The sequence below is a fragment of the Chiloscyllium punctatum genome, chromosome 7 (genome assembly GCF_047496795.1).
Source record: "Chiloscyllium punctatum isolate Juve2018m chromosome 7, sChiPun1.3, whole genome shotgun sequence".
Lineage (NCBI taxonomy): Eukaryota > Metazoa > Chordata > Chondrichthyes > Orectolobiformes > Hemiscylliidae > Chiloscyllium > Chiloscyllium punctatum.
In genome coordinates this window covers 57,547,259-57,561,464 of record NC_092745.1, presented here as the reverse complement: position 1 = coordinate 57,561,464, position 14,206 = coordinate 57,547,259, and the positions used below count along the sequence as shown (strand labels likewise).

At 38.1% G+C, this 14,206-nt stretch overlaps 1 protein-coding gene across 3 annotated transcripts in view; it reads left to right on the top strand.

Moving 5' to 3' along the window:
• Positions 1 to 14,206, top strand: part of hmcn1 (hemicentin 1) — a 597,300-nt gene that overhangs the window by 373,508 nt on the left and 209,586 nt on the right. For 2 of the 3 annotated variants that reach the window (XM_072573638.1, XM_072573641.1), the window contains exons 43-45: positions 2,472 to 2,594; positions 6,868 to 7,029; positions 9,707 to 9,988. In XM_072573638.1, coding sequence (XP_072429739.1) covers positions 2,472 to 2,594; positions 6,868 to 7,029; positions 9,707 to 9,988 — 567 coding nt within the window. The remainder of the gene's footprint in view (positions 1 to 2,471; positions 2,595 to 6,867; positions 7,030 to 9,706; positions 9,989 to 14,206) is intronic. The other variant, XM_072573640.1, reaches the window with a different exon arrangement.

Genomic DNA, 14,206 nt, shown 5'->3' with positions numbered 1-14,206 from the left:
GATGTGAATCACCTCTCTTCTTTAACCCCTTTGGTTGGTTGCCACAAATATTTTACTACTTTAGTATACAAACTATATCACACTTCAATTAAACGTAGCCCTGATCAACATTAAGGAGGCAATTACAAGGTTTTCCTGAGTGAAAAAAGAAGAATTTTATTAATTAGTAAACCTGAGAAAAACATCCAATAGACAGTCCTATGAACTTTAAAAGGGGGTAACCTCTAAACCAAGGATGTACCAAGGAAGAATTTTTAAAAAGTCCTTGAGTTGTTGTAGTGAATATGAGAAGACAATTGAGTTGATGCCTTGTTTCGTCAACTGTAGTAAAATTTATAGACTCCTTGAGTTCTTGGTGAATGGATATCTCCAATTTCTGCTGCTGGCTTTCATAATGATGAGGAAACTGGGAAAGAGAGAGAGAGAGCGAGCAGGATTTCCAAGTATTACTGTTATGCATCAATTCCTTCCTCTGTCCAAAAACTGAAGGCAACTTTCATCCAAATATGTGAAGAAATTTCGGGAAAGTTATAAATCAAAAGTAATAGACAAGGGTTTCTTCATACCTGACTGAGCTTCTTTGCCTTTTGATAAAATGTTAATTTTGGCTTGGATTGTCTTTATTTATCTCACTTTGGTTTCAAAACCGTAGCTCAACCTGGTCAGGTGACCACTGTGGCCACCTTAATTCAGTGTTCTCAGTGTCCCTGCCTCTGGGCCAGAAAGTCTGCACTCAGATCCCACTTGATCCTGATATGTATCATAACATGCCTGAACAGATGGATTGATTAAGAATATCTAAGTTGGCGTTTTTTTCATTTTCTTAAAGAAAACATTTTCAGTCTATGAATAATCTCCAATATTAAAATCAAATGGTAGAAGTTGAATATTGGTAGATCATATTTTAACACTATTGTATTACCACAATATGGAGCCAGAAATGTATTACTTCATGTGCATGCCAACTTGTACTCACCCCATCTCCCCCATTCGCCTCCATCCCTATTCCAGGAATTATCTGTGACCAGGTTCACCATCTGAATCAGCTGATCTTGTTAAGGCCCAAAGTAGCAAGCTGTGTCTACAGCTCGCTGGCTTTATGAAAATGAAGTTCAGGGTCTAGTTACTTGTAAGCCTCAAGGAATATTAAGTCTTCGGCTTCATATTCTGGAAAAACTGTCCATTTTGTTGCAATTTCTGCCTCAAAATCAATTCCAATGTTGCTTTGATGTCACGGACAATGTCGTGATTTACATAGAAAATGTGGGTCATGTAGGAGATGATTAGTTAAGAATGCGAGAGGTCAGGAGCTGAATGACCCAGATATGAGAATATAAAATCTTATCAACAATAAGGAAGTAAGATCCAGCCTAATGGAATAAAAATCCAATTTAAAATCCCAAATGAAATGGATTAGAGAACATGTTTTCTGACATCTTGAAGTTATTACTCAAACCACTAAGATAATAAGTTTGGGGAATTAAAATTAATTATCTTGTGAAGTATCGGCTTACATCTCTGAGCTTAGATTTCAAGCACGTTGTCAATGTGATGTAACAAGGGACTCATACTCTTACATCTAGCTGGACAAAAACCTACTCAGGATTGCTTGATCCTGATATTGGTGACACAAGTGAAGGACCATTCCATTTTCTGGTATCGGATTTCTTGGAGTCTGCATTTACCATACTAGTTTAAGAATAAATGTAAATCCTAGTTGGAGAAGTAACTTGACAGCCTCTTCAAGCACACATTTCTGTGCTTTCCCATTTTTAACTTCTTGCTTTCTGTACCTAATGATATTTAAGGATGCAGGACATAAATGGCATCATTGAGATGACATGATTAATGACTGGATTAAAATGCCAGACTTCATTTGCAACTGACCAGTGCTGCTTTTCTTGAAGCTTAATGTGAGCTAGGCAATAATAGATTTTTAAAAAGGAAACAAAGGTTAGTCCCGTAGTTATTTAGCGTCATTGCTGTTATTTTTGGAAATCCATATCCAAAGTTATTGTTCTTAAACTTTCAGTCACTAAAGAAAAGTTGGCCACATGCCTTCAGAAAATTGCAGTTTCTGTCAGTTTAGTCTAATACAATTATTGAATATATTCCAACTGCTCTGGGTTGAGGCCAGTTGAAGCTTTTTTTTATAGAAGGCCTTAGCTTTAGAATGGCAGTTGAAATTAGATTTTCGTTAAACTTTTCAAATAAGTTGAAGTAGAACTAATACAAAATTTGCTTGAGTTTCAATAAATCTACCTAAATTTTCCAGACTTTCTTTCTTTTATTTTCTTGTATTAACATTTAATGTGCATTACTCATACAGAAGACTGGAATTGTTCACAAATAATTTATTTTTCTCCACTTGTATTATATCCCCTCAAAAAATGTGGCTTATTAATAACTCAGAACATCTGTCCATGTGTAGTTGTCATGTTATGTAAGCAAACTTATATCTTGTTATTTAGTTCCACCCAGTATTCAAGGATTAAATGAACTATCCAAGCTGACAGTCATAGAAGGAAGTCTAATCAGCTTGATTTGTGAATCCAGTGGTATTCCGCCACCAAGTCTAATGTGGATGAAAAATGGTGAGTGATTAACATCTACAGAAAAAAAATGGTTAAAAGATGTACACTATTAGTTATTTCATCAGCCAATATAAAGAATCAGATCATGCTTATGTTCCTTGAAATGAAAAAAAGCCTCTATACTTGTAGAATGTTTAAAAAGTTACATCATGTTGAAAACCTTTTCCCTTTTAAATTACTGTGTCTCACACATCGAAGGTTTTGCTTATATTATGACTAGGCGGGGAGGAGTGAATTAGCTGCTACTTTTTAACAATTCTAATTGTTAAGTCAATAATTGAAGAGAATAATTAATAAAATTGGCCATTAAAAAGTGCCATACGGTATCGCTAACTAATTGTTCTGCTTTTTTGGTTAAGGTAGAAAAGAGAGAGACAAGGCCTGAAATTTTGATCACCAGTGAGTTAAGATGAGAGAACCAGGGACCAGCTAAGGAATTGAGTTTTTGCAAGATGGTGTGACACATTTTGAGCTGGCATTAGTGGAATTCACAACAAAGTGGAAGTAAGAAGAAGATGGCCCTTCAGGCTGGGTTTTTCTACCCTGTAGTGATTATAACAGGGCCAGCCAGGTGGACCTCATAGAATACGATTTCCTTGATTGGACCTGGTTAGCAGCCCCAATCAGTCCATCTCGGCTGACAAATGTAAACAGGTGTATCAGAGGTTCTGTTCACTCTGAAGCCGGTTCAGTGTCAAGGACTTTTCCATGTATAAATAATGGGTGATTTGGTAATGGGATATTGGCTTCTGTGGAGTTATTTTACCAACTTGCTTTGTGATTGGGCTCTTTGAAGTGTGTATAGGTCATTGCCAGGATTAACACACACATTGATTGTCCTGCTCCTACACTGTTCCTTCTCCCTTCTCTTCTCTCCCTGCATAATCTCTCCTTCTGCCTCTCTCTATTCCTCTTTCCCTGTCTCTCAATTTTCTTTCCCTCTCCAGTCTTCCCCATTCCCCTAATTCTCTTCTTTCTCCTTCATTTCCTCCTCTCTCACTCTCTCCTTCCTTCTTTCAAACACTTTCCCCTCCATCTCTCTCAGCTTCACAATGTCTGTCTCTGCCTCCTCATTCCACCTACCTCATACACTTCTCTTCCTCACAAATTCCCCCATCTATCCTTCCTCAAGTTGTACCCATCTCTCTCCGCTTCATTGTCTCCTTCTGACCCAACTTTGCCCACCTCCCTGCCATCCACCTTACCCCATCTCCTTCCTCTCTAACTTCCCCCTCGCCCACTAGCAGTTACACATGAAAATGGCAAGAGGGAAGAAGGTCACAAATTAGAGAATTGGTGAGTAGAAGGGACAAAATGAACAAGAGGATTGACTTTTGAAGGATCAGAGGGGGAAATGGAAAGTTGACAAGAGGTAGCAAGCAGGAGGGATGCAATGAGCAGAAGGGAGCCAATAAGTGGAACAGAGCTGCGAGCGGGATGGAGTAAGTAGGTGTAGACAACAAGCTAAAAGATCTACAAGCATGGGGAATGGTGGACAGTAAATAAGTAGAAAGAGTTAGTACATTGTACAGCGTTAATAGGTATTAGCAATTGGCACAGGGTTTATAGTTATTAGTAGGTTTATCATCTTTTTTGTGCTTCACCAACCAAGATAGCTTATTTGATTAACTAAATCACAATCAATCCAGAAGTTTTTTTTTTGTATTGTACATGCAACTTGATAAAATGTTTCACCATGCCAGTTGGTCTCGCAACATTTTTCTAATAAATACCCTTGCTTTGATCAGAATGCTTAATGCTTAGCTTGCTTTTTTATCCCTTGTGAACCTGTGATATAACTACTAATGAATTGGCAATGATTTATTTGTACTCCAAGAAACCATTGTTTTTTCTCTCCCATCTAGACTTGCACCTTCCAAGTATTAATCTATCTATTCTTTCTGCTACAACATACTACCTCACATTATTTGTGTTGAATTTTATTCACCATATTTTTGTCCATTTTGCAAGGTTATTAATAATGTCCTCCTGCAATTCTGTTGCAATCCACTTCAGTATTGACTAACACCACTGCCCCTTATTTGGTGTCATTATCAAATTTAGAAATGGGGTCTTTGTTTGCAAAGTCCAAATTGTTGATGCAAGTTGTTAACAGTAGTAGTCCAGCACTGTTTGTTAATCACACTGTATTGCTGCTCCTTGTCTTGAAGCCAATTACCACTTTTTCTACCAATTGTCCCTGAGTTCACATTCTCTAACTTTATTTTTAGTCTGTCATATAGTGATTTATCAAAAAGCCTTTTGAACATCTAGCTAAATTACATCTACTGCACTGTCTATGTCTACTATTTCTGCTACCTTCTCAAAAAATTCAATAAGGTTGACAAAGCAAGGGTTTCGTTTTTGAAATCCATGCAGACTATTCAGTCTGGAATCCCTCATTTCAAAATGTTCTGCTTCTCACCTTTTAAAGATTCCATTATTTTTCCCATAATTGTTACTAAGCTCTCTAGTCTATAATTTGCTGACATGTTCTGTCCCTGTCCTTAAATATAGGAGTTACATTAGCAATACAGTTTTGGAGATCTAGTTTTCAGGAACAAGAGTGTGTGAAAGGTTTAGTTGGGCAACGGTTGTAGTTTAGAAATGAGGACACCCACACCTGAGAAGAGGAACCCACTTACAATGTAACCCAACTTGTTCAAGTTCCATCTGCTCCAGAGGTAACAGGTTTATTTGAAATATCTGTAAGCTAGCATGTGGTCCAGCAAGAGGAGTTGAATGGTCATCAGTTTAATGTGAATGGGGTCCATAGAAGCAAGCTGAGTACATGCATTGATAAAGATTTATACATTGGTCTGGCTTCGATGTGTGCAAAATAAAGTGGCAAACTGGAAGCTGCTGTCAGTGAACCCACACTTGTCCATTGGGTGCACGTAGTGCATCCGACAGGTTGTGATCTCCCTTGTAAGAGGCAACTGGTGAGAACGTTCACTTTAATGCTATCTGTAAGAATGTAAAATATCATACAAAATATTTACACCTATGACTGAAATGTATCTCCATTTTTAATGATGTACTAATTTCATCATCATTGCCTAACCCTGAAAATCCAAATTCACATTTGAATAATATCACATTTTTTTCTTAACTGAATTCACTGTCTAGAAATATGGTGGAGGCTGGTTCAGTTGAGACATTCAAAAGACATTAGATGTTTCTATTCAGATAAACAATATACTTTGTTCACAATGAAAAGCAAGAGAGTGACACTAATTCATGATGCTCTTTCAGACAAAGGGTGCAGATTGGTTGGGCCAAATGGCCTCCATACACACCATAAAAATTCTGTGATTCTCTGATTAAAAAGTCCACATATTTGAATAAGTAGATTTTTAAAAAGTCTGTTTACTTACTTTAGATGTTATCTTCACGTAGTTACAGAAGCATTTTGCAAGCTGAAATTTTAAATTAAAAATGACAAACATCGCATGTCTTCACATTATGGCAAAGCAGGAATTTAAAAACTTCAGTGTAATTGCTTACTTACCTTGCTGGTATCATTGTTGTTGCATGTGACAATATCCTCTTGATGCCAGTTTTAAATTATGTCTCGGAAAAGGAAATCCCTGCCACAGAGATGACTAAATCTTTGCAAACAGCATCTTTTGAGTTCAGTAGTAAAACGCCTTCATTGTTGACTGCAAAATCTTGTATATATCCCTATTTGTTGAGGCTTGGCATTTGGACACAGCATGATACCTCTTTGCTGACAGGTTTAAATCCATGAGGAGGCCAACATCCTTCCAAGTTTAAGGAATTAATGCCTTCACTTCTCAGCTGCAGCCCCAAACAGGGTTTTCCAACATTGCTATAGTTAGTATTTTGACAAAAGAGTTTCCTTCTTATGATACAGTTTTAATGCAATACTTATGAAATACTTCGATGTTAACTGATATTACTTCACTCAGCTTTGTAGTTTATAATTTCGATAACTGCCATTTAATTTCACATCTTTGATCCTTTCTGTTCTGCCTAATTCAAATGTTAGATAAAGAAAGGAAATACTGTTAGACGTTTGTGTTTCCACTTTGTTCCTTAATTCAAGAAGATATACTTCAAAGGGTGAGGGATAAGAAGATACAAATGAACTGTGTAGATATTTGTAATTTCTTCTCATTTGTCTGTGTAAACCGGTAACTGTCAGGGAAGTACTTGACTGTTAATTTGGAGTTACAAAGTCATTATGTATTATGACATCATTTCTTCACAAACTTGCTACAGAATTTGTTTTGTACTTATTACTTCTCAGGATCTCCATTGCTAAATGACCATACTGGAGAAGTCCGTATTGTCTCTGGAGGGCGACAGCTCCAAATCTCAAATGCTAAAATATCTGATAGTGCATCCTACACTTGTGTGGCATCTAATATCGCTGGAAATAGCATAAAAGAATACACATTGGAGGTTTATGGTATTTACAGAACTTTGTCTCAACTTTATATTCACAAAAAAATCAGCTATCTTTGCCTTGTTACTAACCCTGCACCAGTTAATACATAAGAATATTTCATCATTGTTCTTGATATTTATTAAAATATACTACGAAACAGCAAACCAACAATAACAACATTGTGTGTGCGTGAATAGGATCTTTAATAGAAAGTTGCTTCACAAGACCATTATATTTTTTTTTAAAAATGACACTGAGCAACAACCAAGATGAAAATCTTGGTCAAAGAGCTTGATCTAAGAAGTATTTTAAAGGATGAAAATGAAGCAGGGAGACCAAGAGTGAAAGGGAAGATATTACTGAAGTTGGAGCCAAGGCTATTGATGACACTGTCACCAATGATAAAGTAATTAACATTGGCATTGCTCAAGAAGTCAAAATTAGAAGAGTACAGATATCTCGGAGATTATAGAGATATAGAAAGGTGAGGACCTTTAAAGAATTAGAAAAAAGGATGAGTTTTTTTAAATGCAAATGGGTTTTCTGGGAGTCAACATACAACAGTGAGCTCAGGAGTGAAAGGTGAATGGGACTTGGTTTGAGCTCAGACAGGTGACAGGGTTTGAACAACCCTGAAGTTCAGAGTAAGATGTAACAGACCAACTAGACAAACTGATATATTTAATAATACTGGAAAATGAGCAAGACAATCTGTGATACTGACATAATTAGCAGTTATTTTCACTTATCGATACATTTGAAGCTCTTGTTACAAGAATATGATCTTTTAAAAGTGTGGTTCTTAACATTTTCTATTCACATTTTGTAAATCTTCTTTTGATGTATAACTAAGAAAAGTATAAAAGTATGAAAAATTTGGTACAAACATAAACATGTGAATGAAACTAGAACTTGTTCTCATTCACAAATATTAACTAAGTGAAGATATTTAATATGCTTTGAATCTTTTGACAATAAGCAAGTGGCTTAGGTAGATTATTTCTACAATTCAACTTCCTGACTTTGATACAATTAAGCCTTTGTGATTCTTGATAAACAAACCTTTTTTTCAGCTGGACGTCAGAATAGATTTTAATTTCTTGAAGCTCTTGAGGAGCCTGCGCTGTAGAGGGAACTCATAACTGTGAGATTGGCCAATTTGGGCAATTTCAATCAATGGCAACAAGATGAGATCACTATCGAATTAAAGACTAATTCTTTAGCTATGACCCAAGATCTGCAGCTGTTGCTGAATTCAGACAGGTGGGGAGGACCTTTCAGCCTAAATGATCCTTTTAATTCCTTTACCTATCTCTTATGGATGTAAGAGAGGAACCTTGATTATCTGAAGGACACAGGTGGGAAGTATTTCAGCAGTTAGTCAAACTCTGGATAATCGAATGCCGGATAACATAGTGTAGCCGGGCATCGGGACCTTACGATCTTGCCAGATATTCTGATATTTGGATGATCAAATGTCGGATAATTGAGCTTCATGTCTATAGCCCTATTTCATCCTGGCTACACCATCCCAAATCTTGATTCCAGGAAAATGGACAATGGCCAGATTAAGCCAAAGAACTGCCACACTGGCTAGCATTAGCCCATGTTCCAAGCCCCAACAGAGTGTAAAAACCTTACATTTGATGCTGTTCAGGGAAAGAAATGATGCAACACTGTCATTATGAAGTTTAGATCCAAATGGGCACATTAAAGTTTATTTCATCAGACAAATATCCGTTCCTCTCTATTACACTTGTGCAGCACCTTTGTACATTTTTAAAAACTAAAAGTGCTATCTGTTTCTTATATTCTTAGTATTTTGGGGAACTGAAGTGAAATGAGTTAGCACAGTCAATATCCAGTTAGCATCAATTAGAAAGCAAATAACTAACATTTTGCATTAATTTGTGGAGGACCCTTAATAGCCAGGTGGGTATTGATCCACCTAATGTTATACTAAGCTCCTAAAGTCCGAGGTTCAACCCTTGGTCTATGCTAAGTCACCTGACTTCTGCAAGGACAACAATACAGACCCAAGAATCAACTTCAGTGCACTAGGAACGAAACAGTTACATTTCCCATTAATGATCATTGCATAATAACTTGTATTGTAACTTGAAAAATGGAGAAAAGATGCCAAGTCATACTTAACTCACAGGATTTATAATCTTTCAATTTTTATACTAGAAGAATGGCTCTTAGTTAGTGAGGCAGCGAGAAAAGAAGAGCTCTTTATGGTTTCTATAGTTGTTTAGAGGAGAAATATTCAGATTATCCACTTGATCTTCATTATGTGCAGGCATCCAAATAATAGCAAATAACATTTGCCATCTTTCCAATAAATGATGGATAAATATGGTGTGTGGCTGTACTGAAGTGAGAAACAATTTAAGCAATCTCTTCTAATTGCAGTACAGTAAAGAACTCTCTCTGAGTTTATCACAATTTGCAAAAGTATCTAATGTAAATTTGCTATGTGAATTACAAACATTTTCCATGTGAATCAATTAAAGAAACACAAATCAAGGGATTCATAAGTGAATTATAATTTGGATGACCAGTTGTCCCATTCACTCTTCAGCAATTAAGATATTCAGAATGAAAAATTGACTTGCATTATGCCATTGAAGCATTGATAAAATTTTCTTCTCCAGTGTAATTTTATTTAGATGTTGAACTTTTTATTGCTTGACAGTCCGGCCAACTATTAGTAATAGTGGAAGTCACCTGAATGAAGTCAGTGTTATTCGGGGGAATGACATTACCTTAGAGTGCAAAACCCAGGGGATTCCTCGTCCTGCACTGACATGGATGAAAGATGGCCACCCTCTTGTGAATAGCAGAAGAGTGAGCATCCTGAATGATGGACAGCTATTACGGGTTCAGAACACACAGATTTTTGACGCTGGCCGCTATGTGTGTGTGGCTGAGAGTGTAGCAGGACAGGTTGATAAGAAATATAACCTTAACGTACATGGTAAGTTGAAATTTAATGCATCCACTAGTTAAATTGAAATGATCCTATCATCAATAAATTTATAATAAGATGTATCAAAGTTTTTCAACATTGTGGAATGCAACAACCTGGATACTTGTTCTGTTATAACGTGCATTTCGTTGACGCAAATTCACTGTAATGTGATTATGAATTGGGGATGCTGTTTCTACAGCATGAACTTTTAAAATGTATGTTGGCAGTAACGTGATTAAGGACCAATACTAAGCGCTATTTCTAAATCGCATTTTTTCTATAATGTGGGGTTACACAAGAACCCGACATTCGCATTATAGGAGAACTGACTGGATCTAATTGCCACTATATTTTAGCTGTTTTCCACAATGGCCATATCACTGGTAATGAAATTTAGCAACACAATAATTATTTTTCATTATTTTTCAAACAAAATTCCCACTTTTTTAACAAGACCTAAAGTTAGTACGTACATTTAGCTAGTCAGTTCTTAACCTGAACCAGTGAACGGATAAATGGAAGCAATTTATTTTGACCTTTTGAGTCTGGAATTTAGACTCCTGAAAGATCTAAATACTCCCCTCTTTTGCCAATATTTGCAAACAAAATTCAATATTACCTAAATGATGAGGAGCAAAGTTTGCATTTTCTATCTGGAAGTAGGACCAATTTCAGGATAGGTGGAAGTAACTTAATTTCTTGACAATATAGAGTCAAACTGTGAATTCAGAATAAAAGGCCTGACTTGCTACATTGTCAATTGAAGCGTTTAAATTGGAACTAGTGGAAGATATGCATCTGGTTATGATTTATCCAAGTATTAGATTAGCGGGTTTTGAAATGATTTGTAGCTCAGGTTGAGATTCTGGATGTGAGTTTGCTTGCTGAGCTGGTAGGTTCGGTTTCATCACCATGTGAGGTAACATTGTCAGTGAGCAGCCGGTGAAGCGCTGGTGCTATACCCCGCTTTCTATTTATGCGTTTAGGTTTCTTTGGGTTGGTGATGTCATTTCTGGTTCTTTTCTTCAGGGATGGTAAATGGGGTACAAGCCAATGTGTTTGTTGATAGAGTTCTGGTTGGAATGCCTTCCAGGAATTCTCGTGCACCTCTCTGTTTGGTTTATCCTAGGATGGATGTGTTATTCTAGTCAAAGTGGTGTCCTTCCTCGTTTGTATGTAAGGATATTAGTGATATTGGATCATGTCTTTTTGCGGCTAGTTGATGTTCATGTGTCTTGGTAGCTAGTTTTCTGTCTGTAGTACTTATTACAGTCCTTGCAAGGTATTTTGTTTTGTTTGTTGTCTATAAAAAGATATTTTAAGTTCATTAGCTGCTGTTTAAGTGTGTTGGTTGGTTTGTAGGCTACCATGATGCCAAGAGGTCTGAATAGTCTGGCATTCATTTCACATATTTTTGATGTAGGGGAGAGTGACTAGGGTTTCTGTGCATGTTTTGTCTGCTTGTTTGGGTTTGTTGCTGAGAAATTGTCAGACTGTGTTCATTGGGTACCTGTTCTTCTTGAATAGGCTAAATCTAAACACATAAATAGAAAGCAAACCATAACATCAGTGCTTCACCAGAGGCTCATTGATGATGTTGCCTAGTGCGGTGACAAAACGTCTGAAAATGAACCTTCCAGCTCAGCGAGCAAACTCATACCCAGAAGTATTAGATTTAATAGGGACAAATATTCTGGTTGGAGTTCAGGGAACTTTGCAGAATGTGATGAGAAGAATCAAATGCAAGCCTTTTAATTTTGGACATTTATTTACATGTCTACATGTGTGGCAGTTGACCACATTCTAAAATTTCTCTGGCTAGAATGTGCACATTTTGATGTTATGATCCCAACTGATGTTACGAGCCAAGTCAGATTTCAGATTGTAACCTGAGTTCATAGATCTTTTCATTTTCATTTTCATTTTCCTTTATATTAATGTGGCAGTAACACAGGCCTGCGGACTATCTTCAGGTTTATGACCCAAAAGGTGAAAACAAAACCAAAGCCAAGTTATCTAGGTATAGAACACAATTAGAAAAATATTAAAACATCTGGCTAGACAATATTTCAACTTATTTTCCAACACCATTACTTTACACCGATTCAAACCCAGAGAACTGACACCTTAACACAAATATTTACTCATGATTTGGAGATGCCAGTGTTGGACTGGGGTGTACAAAGTTAAAAATCACACAACACCAGGTTATAGTCCAACAGGTTTAATTGGAAGCACTAGCTTTCGGAGCGACGCTCCTTCATGAGGTGATAGTGGAGGGCTCGATCGTAACACAGAATTTATAGCAAAAATTTACAGTGTGATGTAACTGAAATTATACATTGAAGAATTGATTGTCTGTTAAGCCTTTCATCTGTTAGAATACAGTGATAGTTTCACTTCTTTCATGTGTAAATCATAAAACCTTTTTTTAGGTTAGCTGTTAACAATGGTGATAGCTAGACAATATGTTGAAGGTGTTGGCCCCCTGTGTTCTCTGTCTATGACCTGATGTTTAGATTGATTCTAATCTTAAAAAGTGAGATAACAGAGTTTTACATAAATTCATGCAGTTTTTGAGCAAAGTACAATGTAACTCTGCGAGTACAAATTCACCCCACAAAATATGTGTGCATGTGGGTCTTTGTGTGTGTGTGTCTATCTGGGGTGGAGGTTGTGAGTGTGAGAAAGTGTACGTGTGTGTGTGGAGCAGAGTGTCTTAAGTCTGTGAGGAGGTGCATGTGGGAGTGCGTGTGTGGGTTTCTTTGTGCGCGTCTGTGTGTACCTGTGTCCGTGTGTGTGTGTATAGTGCAATGGTGATCACCTGTAATGTGACCTGAACCTAAGGTCCCGGTTGAGGCCCTCCCTATGGGTACCGAACTTAGCTATCAGCCTCTGCTCAGCCACTTTTCTCTGCTGCCTGTCCCGAAGTCCACCTTGGAGGATGGTGACCCGAAGGTCCGAGGCTGAATGTCCTGGACCACTGAAGTGTTCCCCAACTGGGAGGGAACCGTCCTGTCTGTTGATTTGTTGTGCGGTGCCCATTCATCCGTTGTCGTAGCCTTTGCTCGGTTTCCCCAATGTACCATGCTTCCAGGCATCCTTGCCTGCAATGTATAAGATAGACAACGTTGGCTGACTCATATGAGTACCTACCATGTACAAGGTGGAAGGTGTTCCCATGCGTAATAGTGGTATCTATGTCCACAATCTGACACGTCTTGCAGCGTCCACCTGAGAGCCGGGCAGTTTGCTACGAACAATGATCTGTTTGAGGTTTGACAGTTGTTTAAAGGCAAGTGGTGGAGGTGTGGGGAAGGTCTTGGTGAGGTGCTCATCCTCAATGATAATGTGTTGCAGGTCACGAAGAACATGGCGTAGTTTTTCAGCTCCTGGGAAGTACTGAACAACGAAGGGTACCCTGTCAGTTGCAGCATGTGTCTGTCTCCTGAGGAGGTCATTACGGTTCCTTGCTGTGGCACATCGGAACTGGCCGTCGATGAGTTGAGCATCGTACCCCGTTCTTGTGAGGGCATCCTTGAGTACTTCCAGGTGTCTGTCACGTACCTCCTCATCTGAGCAGATCCGGTGTATGCGTAGGGCTTGTCCATAGGGAATGACTGTTTTAATATGTTTTGGGTGGAAGCTGGAGAAGTGTAGCAGTGTGAGGTTGTCTGTGAGTTTGCGGTAGAGTGTGGTGCTGAGGTGTCCATTCTTGATGGAGACACATGTGTCCAAGAATGAGATAGATAGTCGAGAGTAGTCCATGGTGAGTTTGATGGTGGGATAAAACTTGTTGATGTCACTGTGCAGTTTTATCAGTGACTCCTCACCATGGCTCCAGAGGAAGAAAATGTCATCAATGTACCTGGTGTACAATGTTGGTTGGAGATCCTGCATAGAGAAGAAGTCTTGTTTGAACCTGTGCATAAAAATGTTGGCATATTGGGGTGCAAATTTGGTCCCCATGGCTGTTCCGTGTGTCTGGATGAAGAACTTGCTGCCAAAGTTGTCGGATGGTGTTTGGAGACTGGCAGTTGTTGGTGTTGAGTACTGAAGCTGTTGCCGCGATGCCATCATTGTGGGGGATGCTGGTGTAGAGTGCGGAAACGTCCATTATGACGAGGAATGTTCCCGGTTCAGCTGGTCCGAGGGTGCTGAGTTTCTGTAAGAAATCCGTAGTGTCGTGACAGAAGCTGGAGATCCCCTGTACAATAGGTTTCA